Raw genomic sequence first — 16,917 nt, 5'->3', positions numbered from 1 at the left:
CACAAACCTAATCTTGCCATCATCTTCCCTAACTCTTTAACCTTGAAACACTTCCAACACTCTTATGGGATAAAAGGTAAATTCCTTAGAAAGGTACTCAAGAGCCTTATTGCACAAATCACCCATGCCCTCTCTCGCCTTTAGCTGTAAAACCCCACATTAACACTACTGCATCTACAGAGGTGATGCCCTCTTACCCTTTAAGATGATTACCAATGCCTGGTCCCCTTTCATCACCAGTTGTGGGCTCTCTACAGTGACAAAAAGAAAGAAGAGTAATTACCTCTCTACATTACATCATTCACAATCCCTTCTGTTTTTAGCATCCCTCATTCCCACAGATCAGAGAGCTGTGAGTCCTTTATCAAGAGATGGAGAGGAATAGCCCTGAGTGTTGTTGTTGTTGTTCCTGGGGTTGTATTTAGTGACCGTATCATCTTTTCCTCAACTCATTCATGCTCAACCATATATAGTTTCAATTAATAAGTACCTGTAGGAACTACCTGGAACAGGGCTTTCTCAATATCTTAGTGGCAGGAAGATTATGATCACAATCATAGTCATCCTGCCATAATTTCCTACATAAAAGATAATACAAACATAAAGTTTATGGAAATTACATACCAAATCCAAGTGAAGTATTCTAATTGTAACTATATACCAGTCACCATAATAAACAGTATGAGGTCAAGGGATTACAAAATGCCATTGCCTGACCTGTGGTGGCGCAGTGGATAAAGCGTCGACCTGGAAATGCTGAGGTCGCCGGTTCGAAACCCTGGGCTTGCCTGGTCAAGGCACATATGGGAGTTGATGCTTCCAGCTCCTCCCCCCTTCTCTTTCTCTGTCTCTCCTCTCTCTCTCTCTCTCTCTCTGTCTCTCCCTCTCCTCTCTAAAATGAATAAATAAAAAAAATAAAAAAAATAAAAACAAATAAACAAAATGCCATTGGATAACCATAATCTAACCATTAATAAACAAATGTATGGCCCAGGACATTCCTAGCCTATGCTTTTTGTCTCAGTATAATTATTAATTGCTTTCTATTGTATTCTTAAAAGTTTATCATTTAGAGTTTAAACTATATGGTTATCCTGATTATTAATTGTCATAAAAGACAGTATCAAATGAACAAAAAGTGAGAAGCTTAAAGGCCAAACTGGTGAAGCCCCCTTGTAAACCTTATTCCATTAAAATAAGCACTTATTTCATTTAAGTGCTTTAATTTTAAGCTTTTCCTGGTATCCCCACTCCCAAATCCCCATGACAATTTGTGGAATTCTCTAGTATTTCTCAGTATCTCAGCACCTAACACTATGGATGTAACTGTACATTTCCCAGCCCCTCCATGGGGAGGCAGTGTTGCATAGGTGTTAGGAGCACAGGTGTAAACTCCAGAAAGAGGACTGCATGAGCTTCGTGTTTGGACTAAGAACATGGACATCAGGGCCAGATCACCAAGTCCCAACCCTACCACTTCCTGGTTGTGTGTCCTTAAGCAAGTTACCTAATCTCTTTGTGAACTCAATTTCTTCATCTGTAAAAAAAGAGTGAAGAGTATTATATAGGGTTGTTGTGCTCAGAACTGAGTTCTACGCGCATATAGGAAAAACTCATTAAGTGCTAGCAATTATTATTAAATGGAAATGAATGTAGAATACTAACACAATTCCTGATGCTTAGTAAGTACTCAATAAATTTCATGTTGTAATATTTAGTCTTTATAGCTTCTAAGAGACCAAATATTCTAAAATCAGTTTGTTGAACCATTACATATTCTGTTATATTTGTGTATATTATAAATACATCCAACAAGAAAGAACTGAGAAGGGCCATATGCTTTAGCAAAAGTTAAGGCATTGGTGACTTTTTGAAGGACTATTTCAGGGCATCATAAATGTAGACACTGAAATTTAATGATTTGAAGGGCTTTCTGGGACATGAAAAAGAAAATTTGTTTTTGACCTCTGAAGAGGAAGTTGAACATAACAGGTAGCTTGTCCTTTACTGCCTCCTTCACTGCCGTCTAAAACTGCTCCCCACCCTTCAAAAAGAAAGTCTAAGGAGGCCTCTGGGGGAAGCGTGCATCAGGTCTAAAGACTAAGAACAGAGACATTGACTTGCACCATGCTTATGAGAAATTCCACTAGAAACAAAGCAGATGGGTTGAATTTGAAGGTGGTCAGCCGCGGTCTACTTTCAACTCTGCTGCCAAGAGGAAAAAAAGCCTGTAGAGGAAGGTTCTAGAGGAAGCCCAAGAATAATCCCAAATCTGGAAGTGAGTTTGAAGTTACAAATGGGACCTAAGAGGGACAAGAACCATTTCTTGCATCCTGCTGTCACTGTGCATCAGCATCATGCAGAGGCAGCTGCCCGGGACAGTTGAAGGGGCTCTTAATCCAGGAGAGAGCCCATGAACACCAGACGTCTTCGTGACAGTGGTTCTGTCCAGCATTGCTGGGTCTGCCCGCCCGTCGATCCTGGGCCTCTAAGGAAATGACAGAGTTCTGTCTCTGATTATGTAGATGCAGTAGGGATCGGAAATGAGGTCTGGACCTGGAGTGGATACCAGGCAAAAACACCTGACATATGGCAAGCTGAAATTAATGTAACCAAAACAAACACAAACCTTGCAAGGGTGGAGTTCCTTTGCGGAAAATGATGAGGAGCTATTCCATTCCCTACTCTCCCCCAATTGGTGGAACAATCAAAGAAAGCTAACTTTAGCCACTCCTTTCCCTCAAATGCAGTTCTTAGAGAAAGTCCCAAGAGTAAAACATATCTCATATATATGTTCATATGTTATAATAGAGTATATACAGCTTGAATATATGTTACAAATATAAATGTATATGTAAATAAAATATTTGGGGAGCAAATACCAGTCCCAGTTTTAAAGATGAAAGTAGGGCCTACAAAATTTTAGCAACTTAAAATAAGTGATTAAACAAAAATTCCTGAGGTAGAAAGAAACCATATTTATAGAAAGAATTTTCAATAGCAAAAGAGGTCAGTTTTAGCATCATATGTTTTATGATTTCAGTGAAATTAAATGCAATAAGAAATTTATGAAACAGGAGATAAAATGTGAAATGAGAAGAAAAGGACCCAGGACAGTTTAGGAAATACAAAATCATATAAACAAATATGAAGTCACTTGAGAAGCAGAAAAAAGCAGAACCAACAATGCAGAAAATGAAATAAATGTAAGGCACGTTTGAGAAATTCTCATAATTTAAATAGAAATTGTGTTTGATGAAAGAGAATTTAATAAATAATGATTGGCGGAAATAGATATCTAATATAACAGATAATTTGGGTTGCTAAAGAATAGTCTCAAGAAACATTTAAAGATTTAATGGAAGATAACTTTTCTGATTTTAAACAACGACACCCCCCCACACGGGAGCCGGCAGGGGAGGACTGGTGGCCCTGGGCCCAGCCTGGCACAGTCACTCTAGAGCCTAGAATTTCCTAGCAAATTGATAAAAGATGAAGTTGAATATGGAGCAATGAAAGAAATCAGAACACAAATGAGCAGACGGTGCAATTCCACTGATTGGCCATTCGGAAGCAGCAAATGGAAGCCAGGCTACGGGACCGAGATAACCACAAACTTAGTGGCTTAAGGCAACACAAGTTGGTGCTCACAGGAGGTTGGAGGTTTACCATCCTAGTGTCAGCAGAGCTGAGTTCCTGCTGGAGGCTTCCAGGGAGACTCCATTTCCTTTTTGGTCAGCTTCTAGAAGCCACCTGCATCCCTGGGCCCACAGTCCCTTCTCAACTCATTCCTACCTCTTGCTTTTACTACCGTGTCTCTGACCCCTCTACCTCCTTCTTATAAGTTCCCCTGTGATTGCTTTGGGCCCACCCAGATAGCCAAGAACAATCTCTCCATCTCAGAATCCTAATCTAATCACAACTGCAAAGTCTCTTTTGCCATCACGATTCTGAGCATTAGGACGTGGACATTGGGGCAGGAGGTCATTATTCAGCCTATCACTGTTCAATCGCATAAAGGTCAAGGGCCTTATATAGGGAGGTGCCCTTTCCCAGGCCAAATCAGATCGGCAAATGTGCCAGGTTAATTAATGCTATCTACTGTTGGAACACACAGACCCCCAAATCTCCATGGCTTTCTACAATAAATAGGGGTTCTTAACCTGGGTCTGGCATCCCCAACAAGTCCTGAGCTAGAATTCAGGAGATCTATAAACTCAGATGGGAAAAATTACATCTTCATTTTCTTTAAACTTAGCACTTTTTTCAATAATAACTGTAGTCAAAAAAAAAAAAAAAGAAAAACCAGAAAATGCAGATTGAGTAGGCTTATCAAGTAACAATGAAAATTAATTAAATAATTAAAAGATACTAATAATTAGATATATCCTAGTGAAAATTTTTAACTTCAAAGACAAAAGAAGAATTCTATGAGTTGGTAAAAAGCATAGGTTACCTACAAAAGCTCTGGTGGAGACCTTTGATGGATACCTTTATACCTAGCCAAAATGTCACCTACATGTAAAAAAATTAGAAAGCCATTTTCAGATATAGATTCTTATAAAAAACAGTAATTTTGTTTAAGAAATTATCCACAAAGTGTATCAAATTTTAAAACCTTTAAAACATAATGGTTGTTATATAAAAGAAGTGGCAATAACCATTGAAGTCATTTAAGCAAATATAATGTCTAATTAGTATTTTCAGTAAATTTTAAGATAACATTGCATCAGCAAACAAGACAATTCTGTCATAAGAAAAGAGCAAGCTAAAAATAATTTTTTTTAAACTTTTTTTTTTTTTTTTTAGATTTTTATTTATTTTTATTCATTATATAGAGGGGAGAGAGAGAGAGAGAGAGAGAGAAGGGGGGAGGAGCAGAAAGCATCAACTCCCATATGTGCCTTGACCAGGCAAGCCCAGGGTTTTGAACCGGCAACCTCAGCGTTTCCAGGTTGATGCTTTATCCACTGCACCACCACAGGTCAGGCCACTAAAAATAAATTTTAGAGAAAAAGTATGTTATTTCTGAATATCCATTGGAAGCAAGGACCACCACTTTGAATATGGCAGAAAGTAAATTTAATTTATCAGAAGACAGTTTAGAAAGAGAGAACATTTATAAGAGATGTATTAATAAAAACAATAACAAAATATCATTTTCCAGAGCTGAAGAAAATGTAAAGTCTTCAGGTCTAGAGGACTTATCAAATATTTTAATTTTTAAAAGCATCTACAATTTACACAATCTTAGATAAACTATTAAATAGAAGATTAGAAATGTCTACATACTACTTCCAAAAGGGAAACATATAGGTATCCGTTTACATAACAAAAGCAAGACTCAGATTGCCATTTGGTTTTTATTTTTTAGTCTACAACATTAAATGCTCAAAAACACCTCGATAATTATAAAGACTTGAATGAAATATGATATTTAAATTCTGTAACTAGGCTTCCTCATGCATACCAAAATTAAAAGTTATACCATCCACATACCCTTTTTGAAAAAATAATTCACTTGAAAATATTGATATTAAAATAGAAAATGTATTGGAAATAAAGCATAGGGGAAAAGGCATGGTATAAAAGAAACGGAAGTAATGAAAAGTGAATAAGTCACAAGGATGTTATCAGTCAGTTTATACAGCAAAATATAAAACTAAAAAAAAATAGATTTTCAAAAAAGTGAAAAAATACAAGTTCTTAATACAGGATAGGAAAAAAATTACTCAACTATATTCTCATATACCAAAAGAGATTAGTTTACTTTTAGCTCCCAAACTTTTCTGCTTCATCCCAAGTCCACTCCACCACAAATCTTGAGCCCAAGTGATAATAACAGTCTGATGTGATTTTTTTAAAAATCCTTTCAGGTGAATGCTCATTCTGATTTTGCCCTCCTCCAATCAAATCTGGACATACGAGCAGGCGTAATTGGCCCTTCTGAAGAGGTCTTTTGGTTTTAGACCTGCTGGTTTCATGGAAAATTGTATCACATCTTCAAGGAGCAGAAAATTTCAGTATTAGTTCAACTCTTCCAGAAAATAGAAAAAGATGACGTTTCCCAATTCATTTTAGGAAGCTAGCATATATCTGATATCAATAAATACCAAATATAACACATTCATATGCAAAATGTCTGACCAAATTTGAATAAAAACCTTAAATATGGTTCAAATATAATTAAAACAAAACTAACAGTGTAGTAAAGGAATAATATATACCAAGGCCAAGTAAAATTTATCCTAAGAATGCAAGTGCTTCAGCATTTAGGAAAGGTATTACAATAACTCATATTTATTTTGAACACCAAAGATGAAAACCAAATGATTTCCTCCGCAGAATCGGAAAATACATCTCTCTGAATACTTACATGTTCAAAGGATATAGAGGATATGAATAATAATTAATGAGGTTGATTTAATAAGTATATTGTGAACCCTATATCCCACAGAGAATAAACTCTCCTTTCAAATACCCATGAAATATTTATTAGGTCACAAAGAATGATTCCATATATACCCAAGACACAGTTTCCCCAGTCCACATTCTCAGCAATAAATAACAGGAAATGAGAAGCAAGAGTACATTAAAACCTCAGCTACTAGGGGAAAAAAAATCAGATTTTTATATTATCTTGTCATAAGGAAGATTATCTTCCCTGGGACAGAGAATAGCCAACTCTGGCCTGCACACTTTCTTGTAAATAAGATTTTATTGTAGCTCCACCACACCCATTTTGTTCTATTACTATCAATGACTGCTTTTGTGCTACAACAGCAGTTGAATAGTTGCCACGGCAACCATGTAGGCCTCAGAGCCTAAAGTATTTACGGCCAGGCCCTCTACAAAAGGAGTGTGCTGACTCCTGGACTAAGAAAACATTTGCATCCCAATAGAAAATGGGCAAAGAATACTGATGCCAAGGTCCTCAGTTGCCCAGGGGCCTGCACTGAGTTTAGTGTTCTGTTGTTGCCACCTTGAAATTCTTAATACTTTTTATACAAGGGGCCCAGCATTTTCATTTTGCACTGGGTTCCACTAATCATGGAGCTGGTCCTAATTGATACTCGATGTTTTTAAAATGAAGAAAATCAAATGAATAATAAATATGAATAAAAAATCTGTGGCTTATAATAAAATGTATTGACATAAAAACTATCATGGAAATCCATATTCATTTATAAAACTTACAGATATTTTGGAAGGAGCTAATCCTGACTGTGGTTGATGGGTAAGAACATGAGCCTTTCATGTCTTTCTCTTGAGGGCTTAATAATCAGGAGGGCGGGAAGTGAGTTACAGCGGCCTCCATGTCCTGTACTGAGGTCACTGTGATCCGAGCCGGATGCTTCCTCAAAACAATCTTTAGGAGATAGATGCTATTATTTCCATTGCACAGAGAAGAAAGCTGAAGTTTACAAAAGTGAAACATCTGTTCAAATATCACACTAAGAGTAGAAGAATAGAAGTTTGAACTCAGGTCAGCCAGCAAGTTCAGTGCTCATAAATGCTGGTCCGAACAACCTCACAAGTAAATTGTCACATGCTTCTAGGGGGGGTTTGGTCATAGCTATCAAGAGTCAGAATTTTGTATAAACTTTAACCCAGAAAGTCTACTCTTGGGAATTTTTTAAATGCAATATAAAGAAATACAGTACTCACAAACATACGTGTCTCAGGGTAGAAAAACTTATTCTCACGGTACTCAGATATATAGAATGTAATTTAAATTTGCTTATCCTCAAAAGAACCTCCTGGTCAGTGCAAGTGTGGTGAGGAGGGAAGGCAACTTATTCCAAATGGCAACTCTTAGCCCAATGCAAGAATTTAAACGAAAGGTTGTCTTTTTAAGTTCGGTTCCCATTCCCTTCTTTCACTCTATGGCTGTGTGTTTGAGGGAGGCTTATGGTGCCCTGTGGCATGCACGGGAAAGGGGCCTCTGACTTCCCTTGTCTGGCCGTGGTTGCCTGGTGGTCACCCACAGATCACAGTGGTGGCTTTGGCTGGTGACCCGTGGGTCTCATTTGTCACATTCTGGTGTGCATTGCAATTATGGGAATTACCTTTGGACAGCTAACAAATTTTCTTTTTTCTTAACAACGACAGTAACAATTTTGTATTGAACTTGCACCAAAGTACCAACAGTTGATATCAGAAAATATTTTTAGACTTTCCTGGTTTGGGTATGTGTGTGCGTATATGTGTATTTGTTGGAAAAGGGAATTAGTGGAGGTGAAAGGAGAATGTATTTTGCTAACATCCTCTTGATCTTAATCCACAAGAAAAAATACAGTTTACATCTTGACATAATATATATACATATATATTACTTAAACATACTTGGCCAAAAGTTTAACATAGCATTACTTTTCTGTGTGCAATATATCCTGATAGTTCTACTCTTTCTTTTTTTTTTTTTTCCAAAATGTTGGCAACATCCCACCGATTTCCCAAATCACTTATAAGTTGCATTCTATAGCTTAAAAATCATTGTTTTCCTAGCCATCTGTTGGATAAGCTAAAAGAAAATTCTTTACAAGTCAGTAGGGCAGGGCTGGGCATCCTGAGCTGGGGTCTCTGTGACACAGACAGGAGCCCGGTGAGTGGCCTCCAAGCCCGATGCTTAGTGGCTTGGTTTGGGTCTGGACTGCTATCTGAAGAAGGTGGAGAGGAAGCAAGAGTTGAGGTCAAGCTTTCTGAGCGGGAGGGAGGCTTGGCCATGACCCCAGTCAGTAATAGGAGGGTCAGGGCTGAAAGCCGGGGCTGGCTTTAGGGCTCCAGCCAGTTAGGGTGCAGTGTGAGGTTAGGAGGAAGGAAGGAGGCCTGGAAAGAAGCCGGGGAGTGGAGGGAGGGGCAAACAACCTCAGGGCCTTTGATGGCAGAACTAATTGGCGGTCCTGTTAGTGGAGACTGAGTCTGCCATACCCTTCAGGACTAGCTAGCTGGGGACCTGGGTGGGGCGCTGAGGACATCAGTGACTTCAGCCGGGTGGGGCTAAGGAAAAGCAGGACTGACAGTTTTACAATTTCCATCCCTGGAGCAACTCTGCTCTTCCAGATTTAAGACTCCCTGGGTGAGGATTCCAACTATGAGCTTTCTTTTTTCCCCTTTCATTTTATTCTAACCGGCGTGCAAAAAAGGGGGGCAAATAATTTAAATTTAATTTGGCCCACTTTATTCTTCTGACTCTAACTGTGTATGTGGCTAGTGGAAAGAGCCTGTGTTTCTAGAGTTTAGCCACAGGGAGGTTTGGAAACGCACATAAACACAAAAGAATCTATTTCAGAAAACAAATCAGAATGAGACTCAGAGTTCTTCTGTCTGTCCTACTCTTTGCATATTAGATCTTTGGAAGTAATTGAACCGTAATTTGATGGAAATGCACAATCCTATGCTGAGAACACACAGTGAATGCAATGTCATAAAAATTTGTCAACTTTTTACCATATTCCAAACCCTGGAGAGGGCATAGAAAACAAAAAGAAGTAAGACATGCTGGAGCTTCCCCAAGCAGTGACCTTGTGGGGCTAGTAGTACTACGGACGGGTGGCTTTGCCTCCCTGTGGTCTCGGGAGCCCTTCTCAAAGCCAGGTCAGAAGGTGGTGTGGGAAGGTACTGACTCTGATTTTGAGTAGACCCAGGTATATTGAATGAATCTTCCAGCACAGAACTCTGTACATGGTGTTCAAGCAGAATTTCTGGGAGGCTACTTGAATTTCAAATATTTTTGAGATATATTTTTGTGGAATCAAGGCACAAAATGCTATGAAAGGGCCTAGCTCCTCCACACTGTCCTGATACCCAGCTGACCCTTGGATGTCTTCAGGGAATAGAATTGCATCTGAGTTAGGATCTAATGAAGTAAAAAATCAGGGACCCTTCACATCCACTGATTTCTAAAACATGAGCATTTCAACTCTGTGACTATAGTTTTTCCAGCAATTGTGTGTTAAGAGACAATTCTAAAAAGACACACACACACACACACACACACACACACACAGAATCCACAACAGAGTCCAATGGAACACGTCCCAGTACTAATTATACTAGGGCTATAGAAGAGTTTTTATTTTTACCTTGGAGCTTTGGCCATAGTGACTGGGAGAGCCTTTACTGCCTGAGACAATATTGGGATTCCATGGCTGGGATTTTAAAATCATTAACAAACTGCCTGGCATGATAAATGAGATATTTTACACCTTGTAGGGTGGAGAGATGCTGGAATTGGATCCACTCTCTCTGCCACTTCCCCAGTCAACACCTTACTTCTGGTTGTGATCACTTAGGTCAGCGGGGTTGAAAGGAAGGCAAGGGTCTGAACACTGGCATACCACCCTGGGACGATGGTTCTGGGTGTAGCTACTAGGGCAGCTTTCAAACCAGGAAACTAGTTTACAAGTCAGAGTGCAGGTGAAGCATGCATGTTTTAACAGGAAGTTCAAACTGAGTCAAAGGCCCAGCATATCTATCCTTGTGAAAGAAGGGGAGGATTCTGATTGAGGTGTCCCTAGGTAGGTGCCAGAGGGCAAGTGGGTGAGTGATTTAGAGTTCAGGATTAGAAAGTCCAGCTCTGGCTACTGGGTGGTGATGAGGCAGAGGAGAGGACAATGGCACTAGGCGAGCCAGCCTCTTGGTCCTGGGGATTTGAGTTACACATAAGCAGCACCCCCACCGGAGCTCTTTCCTTTTTCATGTGGCAATTTGATCTTGGGGTAGGACAGAGCATGCATGTGTAGGTTAAGAAGTCTCAGTAATAAGGACTAGAAGGATTCCAAGGTACAGATCTAGATAACCCTATGTTCTGCCCCTTTAATAGCTGAGGCCTCTTGGGATATCATGGTAACCCAGAGAAGACAAACCCAGTTTGGTTCCCAGAATCTTAGAAGATTATGTTTACCCCTGATGTTTGAGGGAACAGGCTATGTATGTCTCAAGTGTGTCCCAAAGGGGGTATATTATGGTCGTGGCTTACATAATTGTATAAAAAATAATCATGTGTAAATATGGAACAACAAACCTCAACACTTATAGGGCAATTATTAATCAGAGTTAGAATGGGAGGAGCAAGCCGGTCAGTACCTCCTCACCTCCAGTCTTATCTTGGAGTCCTTATTTTATTTTCTTCTTGAGAAACTAAACACCTGCTCATTGATAAGTTTTCCAAATAGATCTAAACTTTTCTCAGCACCCCAGGATAGTGCTTGAATCTTTCCCTTATGTCTAGCATCAATAAATCAGATAAATACCAAAATTATATAAATCTTACATGTTAGAAGTAGAGTGAAAATGAAATGTTTTAAGATAAAAGAAAATGAATTATCATTGGGTGATCCTGTTTAACACACAAAGGAATGCAAATTTATCTATGGCTATGAAATAGAGCCAGCCCTTGAGAACAAAGAAGTAATAAACCAAAAAAAGATTTACTCCAAACACCTGCGCCTTAAGCAGAGGGCCAGGAATAGTCCTTTAATCCTAGTTTAAGTCCCTATTTCACCAACACTTTGCCTCTCCTCCCAATATAATTCCATCACTGCAGGACTTCTCTATTGATGAAGAAATAGAACTCAGATGGGGTAGGTGTGGGACATCTTACAGTGTCCCTCAGTAACCAAACTTTCAGATAGTACTTGTCCTAGTCACATGGAACAAAGCATAGCATTGCGTTTCAGAAGTAGACACAGATGACCAGTGTCCAGGGGAATCTCTTGATCCCAGTGGAAAGGAGTTATAAAATTCTGGATTGGACTATGGCTTAGTCAGTCAACCATGTAGTGCCTCCTCTGAGACAAAACATTGGGCCATATCCACCAGACCCTCACCAGGACTCCGAGGACCAGACCATCTACCTCATTGCTGAAGGAACAGCTGGGATCAGTCTTCGAGATTTAAAGTAGACAACGGAATCCTGGCCAGGATGGTGGCTGGGATTCTAATGAATGAGGATGTCCAAAGCATTAAAAGCCCAGGGGTATTATATGCAGTTCTGGTAAGCTCTTGGGAGACTTCCAGCTGCCGTTAGGCTCAGAGATCTATCGTTGATGATTATGTAAGCCCATTCACCAAGGAGCTGTGCTCTAGAATCATTGACTCAGCTGAGAAAGCTCCTCGGGTTCACATAGGGTCACAGGAATTGGCTGGAGCCATCTGACCCCAAACCCAGAGTATTTAACCAAATGAGGGAAGAAGAGGTGCTGTCCAGCTGGCAGAAGGTCAGGAGCTTCCATGAGCTGGAGAGGAAGATATCCTTAAGAACCTCACAGGAGGAGCTTGACAATAAAGTGATTGCAACCTCATATCAGAGGGTGATGACTGAGAGACAAACACAGTTCCCCGAGAGCATGAGGCAGGGACAGTGAGCCCTATCTTTGTTGTCAAGGGCAACAGGCAGAGACTGAGTTGAGTCCTGAAGAATGAGCTGGAGTTTGCCAGTGTGGACATTGAGTGTCACAAGCAGAAGGGATTTGTGTAAAAGTTGAGAGACTGGAATGAAAAAGGTTATTGGAAAGGTTGATTTTTGCCAGGAGGCACCTCCACCCTCCTCTTCACCCTGATCCCTTTCCCCATTTTCCCCTCCCTCCCTACTCTGTGGACCTTATGCTGCCACCACATGAAACAGCCTGCTCTTCCCCAAACAAGTGTTTAAATACAGCAGTGGGCAAAGTAGTATAAATTACAAATTTACAGTTGTAATACAAATAATACAATAATTAATAAATAGTAATACAAGAATAAACTTTGTGTTTTGCATACTCACAACTGTAGACCTACTTTTGTCAACCCATATGCATCTCTATACTTACCAGAAAAGTTGCATAATTTTTTTCAAATACTGATTTACCATCCTTCAGGGAACTGCTTGATCTGATCCATTGTCTATTTTTCTGTTGTTTGCCTTTTTAATATTTACTTGTACCAATTATTTATATATATAGAAACGAATATTTTGCTTTTATATCTGTTGCAGACAAACTTCTCACTCTTTCTTGTTTTTGAACTTGTTTATGGTATATTTTGTAATTCAGAATTTTAGATACTTCAGGTAGTCAAAATTATTCTTTCTAAAAACAAAACAATTTCTACTTTCTGTATCTGGTTGAAGAAACCCTTCATTAACCTGATGACATAAAAGTCTTCTATAATTCACCCAATGAATTTAAAGTTTTGTCATTCCCATTAGGATTTACTACACCTTGGGTTACATTTGGCATGAGATTGTGATCTAATGAGTTTTTTCCAATTAGAAATCCATTGTCACAGCATCATTTATTGAAGGGTTTATTCTTTTTTGTTGTTGTTGTTCAGTGATTGCTTTCTCATATGTGCCCTGACCGGGGGACTACAGCAGACTGAGTGACCCCTTGCTCAAACCAGATGAGCCCGCGCTCAAGCTGGCAACCTCGGGGTCTTGAACTTGAGTCCTCCGCTTCTCAGTTCGATGCTCCATCCATTGTGCCACTGCCCGGTCAGGCGAAGGGTTTATTCTTATTCCTCAATTTGAATCACTTCTTTTACTACATAGCAGGACCCCATACGTTGAGGTCTAGGCTCTCTGTTATGTTATGTCACCCCATTGGCTCTGCTGTTATGTCACGCGTTGTGCACATGGGGTCATTATAGCTAACAGGGCAAGCTTTTGGCTTTGCTCTTCTCTTTCATAATTGCCTGATGATTTTCAGATGTTTAGTCTCCATTTCATTTTTAAAGTCAGATATTGAGTTTCATAAAATATCCTATCATAATTTTTTTCTAAAATTGAAGTTATAGATTAACTTGGGTAAAGTGAAATATCTTTATGATATGGGGACTTTCATTGTATCATTTGTGTCACATTGGACTGTCTAGACCTGGGGCAGAGAAAAATAAATTCTCCTCACAGGGCTGGATGACCCTCAATGAGAATTTTTAAGGATATTGTACCATAAAGGAGAAGGCATAAAATCTACTTTGCATGGGTTTGTCTTAAACATACATAAATCAGTTTGACTCAAAGAGAAATTGCCACAAATAACTATCTAGAAGTTAAAATTAAGGTAAATGAGTGTATAAAAAATAAAAGTAATCTGAAACTAGTGGGAAATGTTTGCAGTAGAAAATGTCAGACTGAAAGGAGCAAACTCTTCTAACCTCAACAATTATTAGAATGACAGGCAGAAATACAGAGCTCAGCTGAAACAGATCCTTAAGTGAAAGGAAAGAGGCCTGGTAGCTACAAAAAAGAGTGGGTTAGAATAGAAAAACCTACTACAAAGTCACTGCAACAGATTGAATACGAGCACTGTGGAAAGACCTACAAGCTAAATTGAAGCCGTTATAAATAGTATTTGCAAAACAGAAGTCACCTTGGGAAATAAAGAAGCCCTTTTTAGATCTAAAATTCTACAATTCTCTATGTCCTAGAAAATATTTCTCTCTTTATTGAGCAAGGAATTTCCTTTTTAATAAATAAAAAGCTGTGTAGGATTTATTTATTTATTTATTTATTTATTTATTTATTAGAATGACTAGTTATATTCTATTTTCTTACATATTGAACTTTAAATACATTTGTAAAATGAACTTTGCCAATTAATTAATTATTATTCTCTTGGCTTCCAGTTGGATTCATTTTGCTACTACTTTTTTTTAGAAAATTTGCCTTTATATTTACAAATGAAATTGAACTGTTGTTTGGAAAGGGAGATTTGCTTACGGGTATGTGTCTGGACATCTAGTTTGTGCTAATTTTATTTAAACAAATTAGTGTTGGTTTTCTTCCTTTATCAAAGGAATGATTTAAATAGCACAAAAAAATAACAGTCTTTTAAAGATTTGAAACTAACCTGTAAGTCTGGTTGAGCCCAGGTTTGTTTGTTTGTTTGTTTGTTAGTGTATGAATATGTGGTGTGGGAACGAATGGGAAATAGAGTGAAGGGAGTTCTTTAACAAAAATCTTAAGAACTCTAACATTAATTCTAAACATTATTTCAAATAATTTCTAAATTTATAGAAGCTTCAGATAATGAGCCCAGTTTATGTATAAGTCAAATGTCAATGAATAGACTATGAAAAGAAATGGTAAGAGCTAAAGACAAAATGAACACCTGATGAAGGAACATCTGCTTTTGTTTTCCCAGATCAGGAAGTGTGCTGCACCACTGGAATGAGATCTATTACTTTGTGGAACAGTTGGCTCATAAATTCATCAGGTGAGAAACACATGCATAATTCTCTGCACGAGCAAAACCAACTTGTATTTGCTATTTTGCAAATTACTAACTATGTTAGGGATGCTTTTTGACAAAAGTAGACTCTCAGATCTTGGGTGAGAGTCCAATCTTAGCCAGTGATTAGGAAGATTATTGGTACCCTGGCTGGGTAGCTCAGTTTATTACAACATTGTCCCAATATGCCTAAGTTGCAGGTTTGATCCCTGGTCAGGACACGTGCAAGAATCAACCAATGAATACATAAATAACTGGAACAATAAATTAATCTATCTATCTATCTATCTATCTATCTATCATCTATCTATCTTTCTACCTATCTTTCCCTCTCTAAAATAAATTTTAAAAAATTAGAATGACTATTGACTTTGTGTTTTCAAGAAGACTCCAGTTTGGAAGACCAAAATTTTAACTTTATCACTCTTTTGTAGAATAATACATTCTTCTAGAAGGATAATTGACATTTTCTTTCACAGTGGATTAAGCTGGAGCAATTGGTTCATTCTAGGGAGACTCCTGTGTAGGGAGTATAGGGTGTATGTAAAGTGACCAATTCATCCTAGTTTGCCAAAACTTTCCCCATTTCAGCCCTGAATGTCTTACAACGTGGGAACTCCCCTCAGTTCTGTGCAAACTAGCTATGTGTCCTATTAGGTAGAATTCTCTGAGCTTCTCAATACCACTTCCCAAGAGAGGATAATGCAGTTTTGAACATTGTCACTATAAACATGGCAGGAGCCTCGGAGGTCCTACTTTCCAGTAAGTATAGAAACCCACTAGTAGCCTGACCAAGTGGTGGCGCAGTGGATAGAGCATCGGACTGGGATGCAGAAGGACCCAGGTTCAAGACCCCAAGGTCGCCAGCTTGAGCACGGGCTCATCTGGTTAGAGCAGAGCTCACCAGCTTGGACCCAAGGTCGCTGGCTCGAGCAAGGGGTTACTCAGTCTGCTGAAGGCCTGCGGTCAAGGCACATATGAGAAAGCAATCAATGAACAACTAAGGTGTCGCAACGAAAAACTGATGACTGATGCTTCTCATCTCTCTCTGTTCCTGTCTGTCTGTCCCTATCTCTGACTCTCTCTCTGTCTCTGTAAAAAAGATAATAATAAAATAACCCACTAGTAAAGGAAAGGAAGTCATTTTACCCTCCTTGGGTGCAGCCTTCAAGGGATAAACAACTGTGATAGCTTTCATGGAGGTCCGTGAAGGCACCTCCATGAAAGGCTACCAAGGTCTTTGGTAAAATTGTTTCCAACTGTAAATTCTAAAGTAGCTCCTCTCTTGCTGATGACTTCGTAGCCAGTATGCTTCCAGCCAGTATGAGTAACCATGTATTTTCTAGAATAAAGTTGTCTTAGAAGACAGGTTCTCCTCTGAGACCAGGGTAATGACAGATGTGTTTCCTCCAAATTTAAGTACTGGTCTCAACATGTACCTGTCTGCTTGATTGGAGAGGGTGTTCTCTGTGATACCCAAAATTGGAAGCTGCAGCAGGAAGCATCTAATCCCAGATGAATGAGAAAAACAGATGCTGAGAGGAGGGGGGAGGTTGGGGGAAAAGTAAAGAGAAAGGAAAGGAGCAGATATGTGGGTGGAGTTAAAAGCAAACTATTTAAGAGAATCATAGTAGCTTAGAATTGAAAAGAACAACCTACTAACCCATCTATCCTAGAAAAACGTTCATTTGTTCCAGTAGTTGTT

At 38.9% G+C, this 16,917-nt stretch overlaps 1 protein-coding gene across 1 annotated transcript in view; it reads left to right on the top strand.

Annotated features, from left to right (window-relative positions):
* The window catches only part of ANTXR1 (ANTXR cell adhesion molecule 1), a 245,495-nt gene that overhangs the window by 9,057 nt on the left and 219,521 nt on the right, over positions 1 to 16,917 (top strand). The window contains exon 2 of the mRNA XM_066378086.1: positions 15,126 to 15,197. Within this exon, the coding sequence (XP_066234183.1) occupies positions 15,126 to 15,197 (72 nt within the window). The remainder of the gene's footprint in view (positions 1 to 15,125; positions 15,198 to 16,917) is intronic.

Source organism: Saccopteryx leptura, chromosome 3 (genome assembly GCF_036850995.1).
Source record: "Saccopteryx leptura isolate mSacLep1 chromosome 3, mSacLep1_pri_phased_curated, whole genome shotgun sequence".
Taxonomy (NCBI): domain Eukaryota; kingdom Metazoa; phylum Chordata; class Mammalia; order Chiroptera; family Emballonuridae; genus Saccopteryx; species Saccopteryx leptura.
Note: the sequence above shows the minus strand (reverse complement) of the source record. Positions and strands in the feature narration are given on the sequence as shown.